General features: G+C 39.4%; 1 protein-coding gene across 1 annotated transcript in view; it reads left to right on the plus strand.

Moving 5' to 3' along the window:
- Window positions 1-17,348, plus strand: part of ZBTB10 (zinc finger and BTB domain containing 10) — a 37,920-nt gene extending 20,572 nt beyond the window's left edge. The window contains exons 3-6 of the mRNA XM_066266377.1: window positions 5,480-5,578; window positions 11,296-11,472; window positions 11,668-11,840; window positions 12,088-17,348. Coding sequence (XP_066122474.1) covers window positions 5,480-5,578; window positions 11,296-11,472; window positions 11,668-11,840; window positions 12,088-12,393 — 755 coding nt within the window. The 3' untranslated portion in view covers window positions 12,394-17,348. The remainder of the gene's footprint in view (window positions 1-5,479; window positions 5,579-11,295; window positions 11,473-11,667; window positions 11,841-12,087) is intronic.
- The last annotated feature ends 294 nt before the right edge of the window (window positions 17,349-17,642 follow it).

A 17,642-nucleotide genomic window follows, 5' to 3' on the forward strand; every position in this document is an offset into this window, starting at 1 on the left:
CCTAAGGAGAAGGTTGCTTTAAAGATAAATAAAAATATATTATTGCAAAGAACAATAATAGCTGAAATCTAAGGTCTACTTAATATTTTGAGATGGTTTTATTAAATAAAAAGGTTAATAAAGTGAATGGTGTTGAGCAGTGTACATAAAGTTTATTTTTGCTACTTTAACAGAAAAGTCTAGTGATAAAGTATCACTAGAAAATTAAGTTTAGGATGGATATACTTCTCACTTTCATTTCCAGCACTGCAAGTCAAGCCTTGTTTTTGATTGCTGTGTGCCGGGCCACAACTTTGGTGCTCAGTCAGTCAGCAAGGCAGCGCTCTGCCTCCAGCTTACCTAGGCTTCTTCATGCAGCTGAGGATGAGAATATTCTCCTTCTGTTACATAAACATGTGAAGTTTGAATGAGAAAGCTCATGCCAATGGTTTGACTGCTTGATGCATAAAATCTGGTCTTTGTGTCTTCTTTTGGGATGGGGTCTGCTATGACCTGTTTATGGGAGGACATTTGTAAATACAGAAGAAATTGTATATGGTTTATCATTTAGTTCTGATGATTTGAGTGATATTACATAGCGCACATAATACCTGCTACCATTCAGAAAGAGCCATTATCTTGTGCATATAACATTTTTAACAGTTCTTCAAAAAGGTCTGTCAGTAGTAGAGAGATTATAGCCCTTTTTTATGGCCCTTTTTGCTAAGTTTAAATGAAGTGAAAGATACCCATAGCAAGTCATGAATGTAAAAAAACAAGTAACGTTAGAGCTCTGGTTGGCAAACGCGGCTCGCGAGCCACACGCGGCTCTCTGGCCCCTTGAGTGTGGCTCTTCCACAGAATACCACGTTGTGGGCGCCACCTCGATAAGGAATGTACCTACCTATATAGTTTAAGTTTAAAAAATTTGGCTCTCAAAAGAAATTTCAATCGTTGTACTGTTGATATTTGGCTCTGTTGACTAATGAGTTTGCCTACCACTGTGCTGGAGTGTATTTTTTAGTTTTATAATTTTAGAGAAAAAGACGGTGAGTCAGTGCTTTGCTTCCCAGTGATGCAAAATTCACTCCCAATGAAGTGAATGGTTGGTTGCCTGGCTTCTATCCCAGTCACATCAACAAAACTGATTAAAAATTAGTTGTTAGGCAGTTTGGCTGGTTTCAAGTAAGATACAGTTGAATCCTGAGTTACACACGCTGTTTATGAAACTTTACTTAAGTCAGCCTGAAGGAGCTCACCTGCTTTAAGGTTTGCTTTTGATACCAAGAACCAAGCAGTTGGTACCTCTCAAGAGATCTGTCTGTAGCATGCTAGGTATGGTTTTGTTCTTAGAGCAAATAGTGTTCACAGGAAGACTGCATATGCTGTCTAGTAAGCTTTTAGGGTAGGGTGAGACGTTCTGTACTTGTCCATGTAGGATTAAAGATCACAAATTAAATTCTAAAACTCTAGAGATAGAGTAGCAGGCAGGAAATGCCTATTTTAAGAACCAGCAGAGGAAAGCCTTCAACAAATCACTATAGAATGTTACATAAATAGAAACACCCTCTTTTCAAACCCACTTGGCAGACTTTTAAGAAGTACCTTCTGAACAGACTATACTTTAGAATAACTTTAAAAATGATATTTGAGAAACCTAGTAAAATTGTTTGGATAATGATTTGAATTTTATTTTGACTCAAAATATATTTAATTTTTTATAGTAAAACAAAGCTGATGAATTTCAGTTAGTTATTTTCAGTTTTTGGGTGTGTGTTAGTGTTTATTGTACACCAGAAAACAGGAATTATTCTTCAGGTACTATTAATTACAACTAAACTTGAATACAGGTTGCAAAGGGCAGAATATTTAAGCCAGTATTTAACATTTGTTGAAAAGCTTTTTGTTGTACACTTTGATAAATACTGGTAAAATGAAACCGACACAGTGTCCCGGCTCTAAAGGGACAGGCAGAGGAGTCTGTCTGTTTACTGCTCGGGAAGCTCTGGCCAACCTCCTGAGGCCCGCCCATTTCCTCTGGCAGTGACCTCACGCCCCACCTGACCTGACAGCGCGTCTGTCCCGCAGGGCCTATCTGCAGAATTCTCTCTGTACAGCTTGTCTTGGCTGTCTCCCTTCACATAGCCAGACGGACTCCCCAGGAATCTAACATCTGACCACTTCTCTTTATAGTATTTCTTCAGTATCTTTAACTTCCTAGTGACTTCTTTTAGCATTTAAATATGTTTATTACTTTCACCTTAAAACAACAGAACTCTCGTTCTTTGTCACTCTCCCCTTTACGACCACATTTCTGACATTGTCTGTGTTATGCTCACATCCATCATCTCTAGCCAGACCCAGGCCACTCTAGCTGCTCCTTCCCCAGCCTCCCACTTCTGTGCTCAGTGTCTCAGATGAAGTAAAAGTAATTGCACACTTTGGGGCTTGCCTGCAGTTCTTGACAGCGTTGTCACAGTGGACCACTGCTGACATACTTCTCCTTAAGTCTGTCCACCCTTCTGTAGCTTATTCCTGCTGGAGTCCTCATGGTGCTAGGCAGTCTCCCTCTCCCTCTCCCCCTCCCTCTCCCTCTCCCTTTTGGTCTCTTGCTTACTCCCACCACTTTGTTTTACTTACTGTGCATATTCTAACAAACATTTTTGGTCACCACCTCAGGCACCAAATCTGCAGCCTTTGGTACTAAATTTCTCTACTCGGGAGTTTGAAAAAAAATATGAGTTATAATTTTGAGTGTTTGCTGTATACTAGGCAAAGAGCTAATAAGCACTTGTCATTTATCTCAGTCACAGTAAATGAAAAGTAGTTAGCTCTTTGCCTGGTATTTCTGCCATTTTTATATTAGAACAGCCATAAATCTTTAGTGAGCATCAAACTCACATTGAGGGCTTATCAAAATATGGATCACGGGCCCTCCACCTCCAGAGGGTCTGAGTGGGTCTAGGATGGCACTGAGCATTACATCCTAGCAAGTTCCCAGATAGCACTTTGGCTGGTTTAGGGACCAACCAGTGCAGCAGTTCTCAATCACAGACAGCCTGCTTTATGGCTGTGGAGTGGCAGAGCTGGTCCCAGGAAGTTTCAAGCTTACCATTTTTAACCACCATTGTCATTGTCACCTCAAACCTTTCTTCTTAATTATGTCACACTAAATAAGTTCATAAGTAAACTTCCCTTTAGAACTGGCTATCTTGGGGTCCCCAACTACCTCTAGTACAGCAGTTCTCAACCTGTGGGTCGCGACCCCGGCGGGGGTCGAACGACCAAAACACGGGGGTCGCCTAAAGTCATCAGAAAATACATATTTATTATAAAATGTATAAATTTATTATTTATTTTTATAATAAATTTATTAAATTTATTATAAATTTATTATAAAATACATATAAAATATGTATTTTCCGATGACTTTAGGCGACCCCTGTGTTTTGGTCGTTCGACCCCCACCGGGGTCGCGACCCACAGGTTGAGAACCGCTGCTCTAGTAACAGGCTGGAAACAGCACGCATTCTCTTTGCTCCTGCCCCAGCTGTCAGTCTCACCAGCTCTAGCAATTTCCCCCACATACTTCCTTAAAGTCATCCACTCTTCTCCATTTTGCCACACTGTTCAGCCAAATCAAGGTGACCACCAGCTCTCACCTGAATTATCAAAATAGCTTTCTTTTTTTTTTTTTTTTAATTTCTTGATTTTTTTAAAATTTTTTATTTATTTTTTTAGTTGTTTACAGAGGCAGAGATAGACAGGGACAGACAGGAATGGAGAGAGATGAGAAGCATCAATCATCAGTTTCTCATTGCGCGTTGCGACTTCTTAGTTGTTCATTGATTGCTTTCTCACATGTGCCTTGACCGCGGGCCTTCAGCAGACTGAGTAACCCCCTGCTGGAGCCAGCGACCTTGGGTCCAAGCTGGTGAGCTCTTTGCTCAAGCCAGAAGAGCCCGCACTCAAGCTGGCGACCTCGGGGTCTCGAACCTGGGTCCTTCCGCATCCCAGTCCGACGCTCTATTCACTGCGCCACCACCTGGTCAGGCTCAAAATAGCTTTCTAACTGGTCTCCCTGTATCTCTTGTAGCCTTTAATTCATTGACATAACACCAAGAATTGTTTTGTGTGTGTGTTTGTTTTAAGGCAAATGAGATTAACACCCTGTTTACAATACTTTTACTGCTCTTTCTGAAGCCTGCTCTTTCATGGGTCTACATGACCTATGTACACGTTTTTCCCTCGTCATTATGAAGGTGTGCAATCCTGTGCCTCTTAGCGTGGAAGCACCACACCTGTTAGGTGGGAAGTGTATTTATCACTGGACACTAGAACCACTGCTAGGTAGGAACCCATGGCATGACAATACTGCACCATTAACTTTTTTAAACATAAATATCTTATGTAAAGAGGAGGGGTTTGGTTTTTTCTTCTTTTCTTTTTTTCAAACCTTCAGTGTTGGGAATTTAGAGTACTACAGGATGGTGCTACAATGAATGGGAGGCAGAGAAAAGGCTGTCCATAAAAAGTGGCATTTAAAACTGGCTTCAGAGACTTGAATTCATCTGAGAGAGTAGATAGTGCCAGTGGGGTGATTCTAGATTCATAAGCAGGAACCTGAAAATTGCCTTGCACTCTAAGGAGTTCGAAGACTCTTGTAACACTGTGGTTAACCATTGAAGATTTTAAGTAACGGAGCAATTTAAAGATTTATGTTTTAGGAAAATCTCTCGGGCAGTATGTAGGAAATGAATGGGATGGGAGCACTATGTTTCAGGAGCAAGGAGACTAAGGAACTGTGAGAGTCATTTGCTGACTTACAGGAGAGTAAGGTCAAGTGCCCAGATGAAGGCCGTGGCGAGGAAGGAATGGAACCAATTTAAAGGGAACTAACAGATTGGAACCAGAAGTATGCATCACACTAGTTTTCTTTTTTATGCTGCCTCCCCACATCCTTTCTATAGTTCACAATTAACTCTGGGGAATTACTTCTTCCCTGATAGCTTCCTTTTCTGTTCTAGCTTTAAATGGTCTTTTCCACTTCTGAACCAGCACAGAAACAACGCTTGCTACATAAACAATGTTTATCCATTTGTGCCAGGAGTCGTGGCTGTCTTGTGGGTGCCAGACACAGTAATTATAACACTCAGCTTGCATTAACCTGATTTCTGTATCAAATCTGACACAGGTGGATGCACACGAGGTAACTGAGGCACATTACATAGCAGGTAACAAGTGGAGCTGGAATACCAGCTCCCCCAGCTCTAATACTCATTCCTGTCCAGGACACTGGACTTCCTCTTGAGCTTGCGCTCACTGTTGTGGTTGAAAATCATGTCTTACGCTTCGTGCCTTGTAGCATTAAGCAGGTATTCAGTACTTGCAGATAGCCTTTCTATGTCTGCCTGAGAAATAATTCCAAAAGGTGGTGGTGTTTTGGGTGATAGCTATAGTGTGGTTGTAAATAACAGATTATTTTCCATCTCCTTTTCAGATCTGGATGGTGCTCTACTCTCAGGGCCAGACTGTGATAGGAATGTGAATGCAAATTTACTGGCTGAAGCCAGCTTGGGTCAAGACGGAGGTGATGCTGGTAGGTACGATAGGTCTTTAAAAAGAGTACCTTTAAGAGGAGTTGAGGATTGGGAAGTGTTTGTTGTATATGTTTATTAAGGACCTATTACAGTTTCTTTTCCTGAAAGGAGAGTATTATGTGTAAATACTTTCATCTGTGGTAGCTATGATTATGATAAACTCGAGAAGCCTGGTAAATATGAATAAATAAGTGCTTGTTTGTTTGGAGGACGTTTTAAAACTCACAAATATCTAAAGTAATTATGGTGGCTTCCTGCTAATATATAGAGGGAATGAGAATGGTAATTATCAGAATGATTAATGTATTTGATTTTTTTTTAATGTATTGATTTTAAAGAGAGGAGAGAGAGAAGGGTGGGGAAAGAGCAAGAAGCATCACCTCTTAGTTGCTTCTTCTATGTGCCCTGTTTGTGTAAGCCCCGAGCTTCAAACTGGTGACGATGCTTTCTCCACTGCCCCACTACAGGTCAGGCAGAACGATTAATGTATAAGAGTTAACTTTGATGTAAACTGGGTACTATGGCTGTTAATGGCTGTAGAAGATGTTAATTCTAAATACTAATGTTTATATCAAGCGTGCTTTTGGGAAGCATTCAGAACATAAGGACAGAGAATATTCCAAAGAATTACATGAGTACATTACGAGTAAATTAGAAAGGGAAAAAAAGCTTTTTTCTACAGCATGCCAAGCTAATAAATATAGAAGAAAGATATAATTGTAAAAATACCTATCTTGCAACCTACACAGGAAATAAATTCAAGGTTGTCACTGGATGCTAAGCCATGTGATGACTGAGCAAAAGGGTGTCATAAGAGTGTATTCCATGGCCTCTGTGTCTTCCAGTTACAAAGGGGAAATTCCAGCTCCCCCAGCGCAAATGCTCATTCCTGTCCAAGACACTGGACTTCCGCTTGAGCATGCACTTACTCTTGTGGTTGAAAACCGTGTCTTACGCTTCGTGCCTTATAGCATTAAGCAGGTATTCAGTACTTGCAAATAGCCTTTCTATGTCTGCCTAAGAAATAATTCCAAAAGAGATTGGTGTTTTGAGTGATGGCTATTGTATCTTTACAATACAGAGATCTCATGAACATTACTATAACCAAGGGATTAAAGTTAGCACTAGTAGTAAAAGAAACTGAAATAACGGGCCATCTGACATGGTGTGCATGCTGACACACAGAATTATCTGTGTGGTATCCTTGCCAAAATGTTGCCCCCGTATCTGATCACATGGGAAGATGAGACACAGATCCAGCTAGTCTAGATTCTAACATGTTAAGGCCATGAAAGACAAACGGAGGAACCACTAGATTGAGGGGGACCAGCTACATGTACTGTGTCAATCTTGATTGCATCCTGGGTCCAAACAGTTACAAAAGGCACATTTTGGAAACAGTTGGATATTTGAGTATGTTGTATGGGTCAAATGATAGTTGTTTAATAATAAATTTTTTGGCTGTGATAAAGATGCTGTGGTTATGGAGGAGAAAGTTCTATAAGATACACACTGTGTTTAGGGGTGAGGTGGTGAGTGTGCAGGTTGTTTTCAAATAGACATAAAAGATGTATATATGTATACATAGAGCACATGTGGCAAAACTAACATTTATTGAGTGTATATATAAAGGGACATTAGTGTTCATTGTTTCCATTTCTGTAGCTTTGAAATTCTTTAAAAAATTGATGAGGGGTGGGACAGCTAGTGATAGTCCTTACAGGAGCTGCTGGGATTCTGAATACAGTGACCAAAATTAAGATACAATTCTGAAGAAACTGCCTTGAGGTGGTTTCTCCTAACTGTTGAAAAGAATTTACAGAAAAGGTTTGGAAATGAGTAGTTTACAGATAAGATGGGTTGAAATTTGAAGACTTTTTGCTTGTTCAGAGAATCACCCAGTACAGGAATATTTTATTGTCCTTTTGGTTAGAAATCTGTTCCAAGAATAGATAGGGTCAGCTGGGCTGTGTGAATTCCTATGTAAAGTTTTAAATTTGCATATACATATTTTCAGAGGGTAATGGTCCATATAATTTATCTCATTCTCAGAAAAGTCAGCCCTTGATTTAGAGTCACTTCTCCTTAGGGGAACACTTTGATGCATTGGAATTTTTGCAACTGAGATCAGCCTTTGTCTTAAAATTTTGATTCTAAGAACAGTGCTTTATTCTTAGTTTGTCATTATGGAATAATGTACCCAGAAGGGAATTACTGAACAGTAAACACAAATTTTTTTTTTTTTTTTTTTTTTTTTTTGTATTTTTCTGAAGCTGGAAATGGGGAGAGACAGTCAGATAGACTCCCGCATGCGCCCGGCTGGGATCCACCCGGCACGCCCACCAGGGGTGGCGCTCTGCGCACCAGGGGGCGATGGTCTGCCCCTCTGGGGTGTCGCTCTGCCAAGACCAGAGCCACTCTAGCGCCTGGGGCAGAGGCCAAGGAGCCATCCCCAGCGCCTGGGCCATCTTTGCTCCAATGGAGCCTTGGCTGCGGGAGGGGAAGAGAGAGACAGAGAGGAAGGAGGGGCTGGGGGTGGAGAAGCAAATTAGGCACTTCTCCTATGTGCCCTGGCCGGAAATCGAACCCGGGTCCCCCGCACGCCAGGCCGACGCTCTACCGCTGAGCCAACCGGCCAGGGCCCAGTAAACACAAATTTGAGGTAGCTCATTAATGCCCTTAATGGTCCTTCAGTGCACTGGATTATAAAGGAATGCCTTTCTTCAAGCTGCCTTTATGTTTCCTATAAGATACCACTACTAATTGTAAGGATTTAGAGAGATGACAGAAGTTTGGGATACAGCTTCCTTAATTTGAATTAGTTTGAATATCAGAGTCCTCTTTCTTGCCTATTATGAATGCTTTTTATTATATTTTTACTATAGGTTATTTAGAAAAACATGGATTAAAAACCTTTAATTCTCACTCTTGGATGATCAAATTCTATGTTTCTTTTTTTGTTTGTTTGTTTGTTTTGTTTTGTATTTTTCTGAAGCTGGAAACGGGGAGAGACAGACTCCCGCATGTGCCCGACTGGGATCCACCCGGCACGCCCACCAGGGGCGAGGTTCTGCCCCTCCGGGGCATCGCTCTGCTGGGGCAGAGGCCAAGGAGCCATCCCCAACGCCCGGGCCATCTTTGCTCCAATGGAGCCTTGGCTGTGGGAGGGGAACAGAGAGACAGAGAGGAAGGAGGGGGGGGCGGGGGTGGAGAAGCAAATGGACGCTTCTCCTATGTGCCCTGGCCGGGAATCGAACCCGGGTCCCCCGCACGCCAGGCCGACGCTCTACCGCTGAGCCAACCAGCCAGGGCCAAATTCTATGTTCTATTAGTACTATTCTATCTCTATTATAGTAGTGAATAATATTTAGTGAGTATAGCAGTATATCTAACATGATTTCTTATGTTAATTTTTCAAGTATTTTGGGCAAGCCAGAAACACCATGTGTACATATTAGCATTTGCCAGATACATTTATTCAACAAATAACTGAAAGTATCTGTTTTGGACATTGGAAATACCAGCAGACGGGCACAGTCTTTGCTCTTAGAGCTTACTTTGTTTTAATTTATAATTACGGAATCAGAGGGCTTTCCTTTTCTTTTTCTTTGTTTTGAGAGAGCTTGCCTAACATTTAAAAGAATGGGTGGTTTTCCAACTATAAAACAATTTACATAAATAGTAATGAGGTGCAGATTTTAAATACCTCAGAGACCTTTTTGCCCTGTTGGGTATTGATACTTTCACCAAAGAAGAAGCCTTAAATTCATTTATATGAGAGGCAATGTACCTGCAAAATAGATATAGGAAAATGAATTTTTAGATAACCCATTTTTGGCAAGCATTCTTTCATCAAATTTATGCTGTGAGAGAAAAAATAAACAAATTGTTGTATGAGTGAGCTACGTCTGTTGCCTGGAAGGGAGTGTTCCTGGTAGAGGAAAGAGGGAGTGCAAAGGCCTGGAAGTAGGAGCCACCTTGTCACAGAGGGACAGCCCAGAGACCAGTGTGGTTGGAACAATGCCCAAGAGGGTGGCGGAGCAAGGGCTAGGTCAGTTAGATGGTAGGATATTGGAAGTCCTTGGCTTTTACTCTGAGTGAGATGGATAGTCTTTGCAAGCTTTTGAGCAGAGTAGTGCAGGGTGTCACTTTAAGTTTTAAAAGAATCTGATTGTTATGTTGAACAAAACTCTAGGAGGGCAGATAACCTGCTGTGAGTTTATGGTTAATTGGGTCATGGTGGCAGTAGCCATGGAGGATTCTGGATTCGCATTGCCAAAAGATTCCTGGATACAAGGAATATCAAGGTCAGATTAAGTGCAGAGATCATTCCCATTTTATTTATTTATTTTTTTAATATTATTTATTGATTTGAGAGAAACATCAGCCTGTTCCTGTATGTACCCTGTCCCAGGATCAAACCTGCAATCTTTGTACATCAGGGTGACACTAACCATTTGAGCCATCTGGCCAGGGCGGGATCATTTCTATTTTAGCTAGTCTGAAGATCCTCAGGCACCAAGTCCCTATGGGACTTCAGCAATTCTGTTTTGAATCTACCTTCTGGATTTTTAAATGCTTAGGTGTAGAAAGAGAGATCTTGATGAAACCCCAAAAAGGCATTCAGTTACCTTGCCGCCGCCCCCCCCCCCCATTGTGCCTGGCAAACGAGTCTAATAATCCAAGAACTTTACATCACTTGTGTTTATATTTTTCATGGTCCACTTTTCTATATCAGTTAGTCTTAAAGCAAGACCATGTGATTTGGGGGGACAAAAGAGACTATTCTGTCCCACGGCCCCAAGGGTGATAGTCTCCAGTGACAGAATCATTAGGAATAACAACTACTAAGACCCTTTTCTGTTTTTCTTTTTTTCTTTTTTTTAGAGACAGAGAGAGGGACAGGCAGGAGGGGAGAGATAAGAAGCATCAGTTCTTTGTTGCTTGCTTTCTCATATGTGCCTTGACAGAGGCAGGGGGGCCTACAGCAGAGCACGTGACCCCTGGCTCAAGCCAGCAACCTTGGGCTTCAAGCCAGTGACCCCACGCTCAAGCTGGTGAGCCTGCACTCAAGCTAGATGAGTCAGTGCTCAAGCCAGCAATCTCGGGGTTTCGAACCTGGGTCCTCTGCGTCCCTGGCTGATGTTCTATTCACTGAGCCACCGCCTGGTCAGGCAACTTTGTTCTGTTTTGAATATGTTTGAAATAGAATATTTAAAGAAGTAGTTTCATGTGGCCTCCACGCACTATTAAATAGTGTTCAGGCCCTGGCCGACTGGCTCAGTGGATAAAACATTGTCCCAGTGTGCTGTGGTCGTGGGTTCAGTCCCTGGTCAGGACACACATGAAAAGCAATCGAGTGCACAACTAGATGGAACTAAGTGATGCTTCTCTCTCTCTTACCCTCTTCCCCCAAATCAATGGAAAAGTTAAAAAAAAATAGTATTCAGATTTATTTCACTGAGTTTTTCCTGTTAAACTGTATTTTAAACTTTGGTTCATTTTGTGTAAAGATGCCTGCCAATCAGAATATTATATTTAGGGTAATAAAGTATGAAGAAGACGCCTCAGTTTTAGACTAAAATGTAGAGTTTTTTGTTTAGCTTTTTTATATTAAGCTCTTCTATTATAATGCTCATTTACTATGTTTTATGATTCTAGCAAGAGAACGTTCTTTTACCATTATTACATCAAAATCACTTTTCAATTGTATTAGGTACTTCACACGATTTCAAGTATGGCCTAATGCCTGGCCCATCAAGTGATTTCAAGTATGGACTACTACCAGGTACTTCAACTGATTTCAAGTATGGATTGTTACCAGGTGCTTCAAACGATTTCAAGTATGGATTATTGCCTGAATCGTGGCCAAAACAAGAAACTTGGGAAAATGGCAAGTATCAGTCAACTAAATATCTACAGAATTATTAAATAATGCTTAACAATTAAAAGTTCCCAAATCCTTTTCCATATTTTCCCCATACATAGGCCCATAAGAGTCCTATTCTCAGAGATAGGTAAGCTTTCAATAGCAAGTTTTCTGTTTATATATAAGTGCTTTTTTTGTGTGTTTTTTTTGCTCTCAAAGGTGAATCATCTCTAAACACAAACAAGTTAAAATGCCCTCACTGTACCTATGTAGCCAAATACAGACGAACACTAAAGAGGCATTTGCTCATTCACACGGGAGTCAGATCTTTTAGCTGTGATATCTGTGGGAAACTGTTTACTCGCCGAGAGCATGTGAAAAGACATTCCCTGGTAAGTAACTTTACCTATCACTTGTCAGTAAAATTTAATATATTTTAACCCTGTTACCTGCAATTTTAAACAAGTTGATTATTCAATAGTTTTAAACAAAGAATATGATTTATGAACTGGTACTGAACTTCACAGAGAAAAAACAATGGCATATTTACTCATGGCTATGCAGGTGATTTAATTTGGGTCATTCAAATGTGTTATAATGTCTATACTATCCTTACTGGATTTTCCCCCTTTCAATTAGGTGCATAAAAAGGATAAAAAATACAAATGTATGGTGTGTAAGAAGATCTTCATGTTAGCAGCCAGTGTGGGAATCAGGCACGGATCTCGACGCTACGGTGTTTGTGTAGACTGTGCAGATAAGTCACAGCCAGGAGGGCAAGAAGGAGTAGATCAGGGACAGGATGCAGACTTCCCGCGGGATGAAGAGTACGAGGAGAATGAAGTGGGAGAAGCTGACGAGGAGCTGGCTGATGACGGAGAAGACCAGAACGACCCGTCTCGATGGGACGAGTCAGGAGATGTCTGCATGTCTCTAGATGATTGACTGCCTACTCTACTCCTCAAGGATGCTGCATTTGGACATAATATGAATCGACAATTTGAATTGTTGAACTTGAAGGCTTGCAAAATATGGTACATGCTGGATGGTAGTTATGTTGCTGTGAAAACTGTAGGGTCAAAAAGCCTTATAGCAAAAAAAATTTTTTTATATTTGCACAGGACTGTACAGCAAACAACCTTGTGGTTGGATCACATGGAGTCTCACATCTTCAGTCAGTTATCAGAGTAAAGTATTTTTATTTATAGGCTATACAGTAACTCTGGGTCCGATGAAAATGGAGTACCTGTCCTTAAAGAGCTGACATTCATGTACAAGTTTAACATGAATGAAGAAAACCCATTCATGACAACACCGTGACAGCTGGCCCAATTACTCTGTCCATCAAACCACTCAGGCTAGTTTGTACTAGTACTTGTTTTTATTTTTATTAATTTTATTTTTTTTTTAATACAGATTTTCAGTGAGGGGCCTTTTCAACCCCATTGGTTGTACTTTCTGTATTTTCCATTCTAATTTGCTTCAAAAGTTAAAGCAAGTCTCTTCTAATCTTAGGTATCATTTCTCAGTTTTGTGCTGACAGGCATGTTTATAAGAACTGGAGAGGTAATTTATTGGAATGAACTAACTGACTTCCTCCATTCCCCCTTCCTTTTTGACATGAATTTTACTACACAAATGAAGAATGATGTTTCAAAGTTACCGTGGCGAAGTTGACAGTACCACTAAGTGATTATGATGTAGAAGTGACTGGCTCCTGCTGCTTCTAGTCTGATAAATGGTTACTCTAGGACGTTTTCTGGCCTGGTGTTCGGTTCTGGGTATCTGTTACTTTGGCACTATTCTTGTTGGCCTCTCTTTATTTTTGCCAGTGTACTATACCTCAGTCCTATTTGAAAAGACAGATCTAATGAAAGAAGAGTCACAGAAACAATGAGTGAAATGATTTGTTTTCTAATTTATCCTCCATGTCCAGTTTGGTTAGCTTGTTATGCAATATAAGTGAAATATCAGGTTTTTACTCTTGTGCCCTTTTATCATTAAAATTAACACAAAAATTGCATTCTCTTTTGTTTCATACTTACTGGGATATTGTTTTAAAATTATGATAAGACAATTATTTTTTTTAAAGTCACTACACCTTGATATATAGTTGTTCTAGTAGTCACCATGATCCAACAATCAGCAAAGTCTTACAAATAACATAGTGAGAGGTTTTACAATTTATTATTAACTAAATTGTTCAGGGTACAAGAGTGATGTATTACAAAGTAGAATTTGTCAGATTTATTTAGCCTGACGGTAGATGAATTAGCTGATTGTAAAACTCACAGCAACATTTCACATAGTGTTAACGTGCACATTTATCAGGAACATATTGTATATTATATAAGAGTGAGGGATATCATATTTTCAGCTTTCTTTTAAATAGAAATTGAGTATATTTTCCTATTTTATATCAGGTAACTAAATTATGCTAGTTATGTGAGAAAGGTGCAAGTATACCTTGACAGACATAATCCTTTTGGTGCTTCATTTGGTCAAAGTCGAAACAGGTTTTTTTGAGAGATAAGCTTTCTAGTCTCTGATTTCAGCAGAATAAAGGTTAAAATGTTAGACATTGATGTTTCTGCTCAGATAAATCAAAGATCAAGTACAGTCACATGGTTAGATGCATCTTTTGTTATCTAAACTTTATTGTAGTTTCTACATAACTGTAAAACTGACATGAATAGTTTTGGGTTTGATTTTTGTTTAAGACTGATGAATACATCTTATTCTCAATGTTCTAGATAAATGAGTAAAATGTAGTTCTGGTGGGGTCCAAAGTAGATGTTAGTTGGGCAAAGATACTATGAATGAAAAAGTATTTTAAGCGTAATGTTTTGCATTGTGAATATGTAAGTAGACTATAAAGATTTCTTTCATCCCATTTATCCCCATCCTTTAAAATAAACCATAGTTTACAATCAGTAGATCTGTCTATATATAAATATATATTAAAGAGAAAAGATATATATCTGAAAATCACCTAAATCTGCTTTATTAGACTACAGTTCACTTATTGCATAGAAACTGGACTTGGCTTTACGTTCCTAATGTGCTTTTACTTTACCCAAGATATGAACTTACTCTCTTTAAGCTGAATTTTCTTTTACTACTTAAATCATTTATGTATATCTGGTAAATTATGACCAAATTTTTGTTAGATTGCATACAGTAAATTGAAATACACACTTGGTACACTACGGGATTGTTGTGCTTTTGTTTTGGTTTTAGTTGGAAACAAGGTTTGATGTAGATTGCTTGTTACTGTTAATTTAAAATATTCTATAAATGTCCATTACCTTTTATGTTGTGTTGTGACAGATGTGGCTATATTTTTAGTCAACTGAAATATACTTTACAATTTTGTTTTTAGAAAGGTAATCCAAAGGAAAAATGTTTATACTCTTGAATATATTAGCCTCAGCCTATACAGAAATTTCTTGTTTAAAGTGAACGTTTTACCAGGAACGGAACTGATGGATTTTTCTACTTGCTGACTGCCTAACTTATTTTGTTCCATGATCTTGAGGGGGACTACCTTTTCCCTGCCAGATCTTTTTTAAAAAGTAGTTTTAGTACTAAGGTATACTACTGGACGTTTCTATTTTTTTAAGTATATTCTTTTTCTGACTTACAGTACAATTTCAGGAAGTTGATAGATACTAAGAACTTAGGATTGGTCTCAGAGATATCAATGGAATACTCATAATTTTGTCTGTGGAGCCCTGGCAGAATTATGTGATAAACATTTGCTGATTTTTTCTCTTATAACTTATATTTTAAATGAAAAATATTTTAGAGCTTTTAATTTTAATGAAGGAGAAGAGTATAAGCTGTTTCTTTCCTATTTACTCTGTAGTAACAGACCCTCTCACGTAAATCAAGGTCATGCACTGTTTATTTGGCTTCTCAGAGATAGTTACCTCCCTAATGGTCCCTGCTTTGTCATTTTTTACCCTCATTTTTCATGTTCACTAAATGTTTAGCTAAATTTTAGTACCCTACCAACTAAGAGCTAAAAAAGAAGAAACACTAGGAAGGGGAACTGAACAGTCATGAGCAGCTCTGAAATTTGGAGGGAGGACCGAGCTGTCCTTTGAGGAAGGGGAATCAGGAGCACGGCGTGGGAAGCGCTTAGAGTACTCTGGTGGTCCTGTCGCCATGGTGGGAACCAAAAGGGAAAGAAGACACAGGAAGGGGGAAAGAGGGAGGAAACAGGAAATGAGAGGACCAGGGCCTGGGAACTTCTGTCACTACAGTAGAGGGACAGGCCTGACACTACCTGGAGCAGTGTAATCATGGGGAAAGCGTGATGAAGATGGGTTTTAAAAATCATAGATTTTAAAACTTTGATAAGCTTTATTTATATTTTTAGGACTTTGTCAACATAGAATGAAGAGTTTATTTTTCTGAATAATGATTCCAAAAGCTACCATTTTTTAGTGCCTACTCGTGCCGTTGCGCTTTGTTTAATCTACTCCCCTCTAAGGCAGGTGCTACTGTCTCCATTTGATAGAAGAGGAAGGGCTCCAGACAGCGCCCGCCGCCCTGGCTGAGCTGATGCCGGGCACTTTGTGGGAGGCCTTACTGCTGCCTCATGCAACAGCTTCTGTAGAATTTCAGCTCTTTAAGGAATCTTCTATGGAGACATATTTTCCCTTTCAACAGCTATGTTAGAAATTGGGGTGTCTAATCCTTTCTCCCCCAAACATCCTCACTACTGTTTCCTCCTGATACAGCCATTGTTTTGTCACCCGGCTACAAATAAGACACCAAACCTCAGTGTGACACATGCTAGGAATTGGCTGTGGCATTTTCATTTTTAAATTGACGGGTTTTAAATGAAGAACTAGATATGGACCCCAGTTTTTGTGCCGTTCAGTCACCCAGATCCTTAAATTTATCTATGGTACCTAATATATGTGCTTAGAACTAACAGGTGATCTCTTAGTCACTTTAGGGTTAAAATGGACAGTTTTATTCCAGCTGTATCCCTGCTTTCAAGTGAAGTTGAACGGCTCTAGGTCATTTCAGATATGTCAGGGATAAGCACACGTTAAGCCCTGCATTTTGTGATATTGGGTACTTATATTTGGAGTACACTGGCTATTGAGAACAATTTTGGGTTGAGGAGAGGGATGGTTGAGGCCATTACGAAATGGGAGAATCAGCATTTAAACACTGTAAAAAAAAGAACACTTTCTTCTGCCTGCTGTTTGTAAAAGCTCTTTGGGAAGATCTTTTACAAAGACCAATTTTTTAAATGTAATTTACCTACCTAGTATAAGTGTCCTAAGACATGTATGTAAACTTCCAAAACTGTTTTGTCTGTGTATTTAGAAAATACACAAGAATCTTTATCAAACCTAAAAATATAAACTTGTGAGCACTAAAACTGCTTCTGGCTTGTGAATTTTGTTGACTCTGACATTTAATACAGATTTCTTTGCATTTAAACTGTACAAAACTAGACATTGGGGTGTAGGGGAACTCCTTTGTAAACTTTGACATATATATATAATTCATATCTTTGTACTTAAGGTTTACAAGTTTGAATTATAGAATATTTTAAGGGTTTTTGTTTGTATGTTTTTATATGAAGTGCATAAGTGACTCAAACTACCTCCTAGAAGCGCTTGGAAAGCTGCTTCCATTAACAGCAGTGATTTGTAATCAGCATGTCGTCTATCATGATTCCTTTAGGGATTCTCTGCAGATTTTAGAAAACATTAAAATATTTCCCCTGTGATTTACATGTGTGTATAATTTGGGAAATGGTTGAAGAGCAAAGGTAAATCACTTCATCCCATTTTAACTGTATATTAGTGGATTAGTGGAGTAAAAATAAATGTAGAAATTTAAAGTCTTTAAAACTTTAATATGGAGAAAACATACTTTTATCAGGTTTTTGTAGTAGTGTTAATAGTAGGACAGGAAAATCATGGCATGACTAGATGTTCAGGCTTTACTAAAGGAACGAGCATTATGATTTAATTTGGAGAAGGTAAATTAAAGGAGGGTTGAGATGTCCATGTAGCATTTAATGCCCGGATATTTTTGTTTGGTTGGTTGGGGGTTTTTTTTTGGTGACAGAGGGAGAGCCACGTTGGAAGGGAGAGAGATGAGAAGCATCAACTCTGTTGCAGCATCTTAGTTGTTCATTGATTGCTTTCTCATGTGTGCCT

The sequence above is a fragment of the Saccopteryx bilineata genome, chromosome 3, assembly GCF_036850765.1.
Source record: "Saccopteryx bilineata isolate mSacBil1 chromosome 3, mSacBil1_pri_phased_curated, whole genome shotgun sequence".
NCBI lineage: Eukaryota > Metazoa > Chordata > Mammalia > Chiroptera > Emballonuridae > Saccopteryx > Saccopteryx bilineata.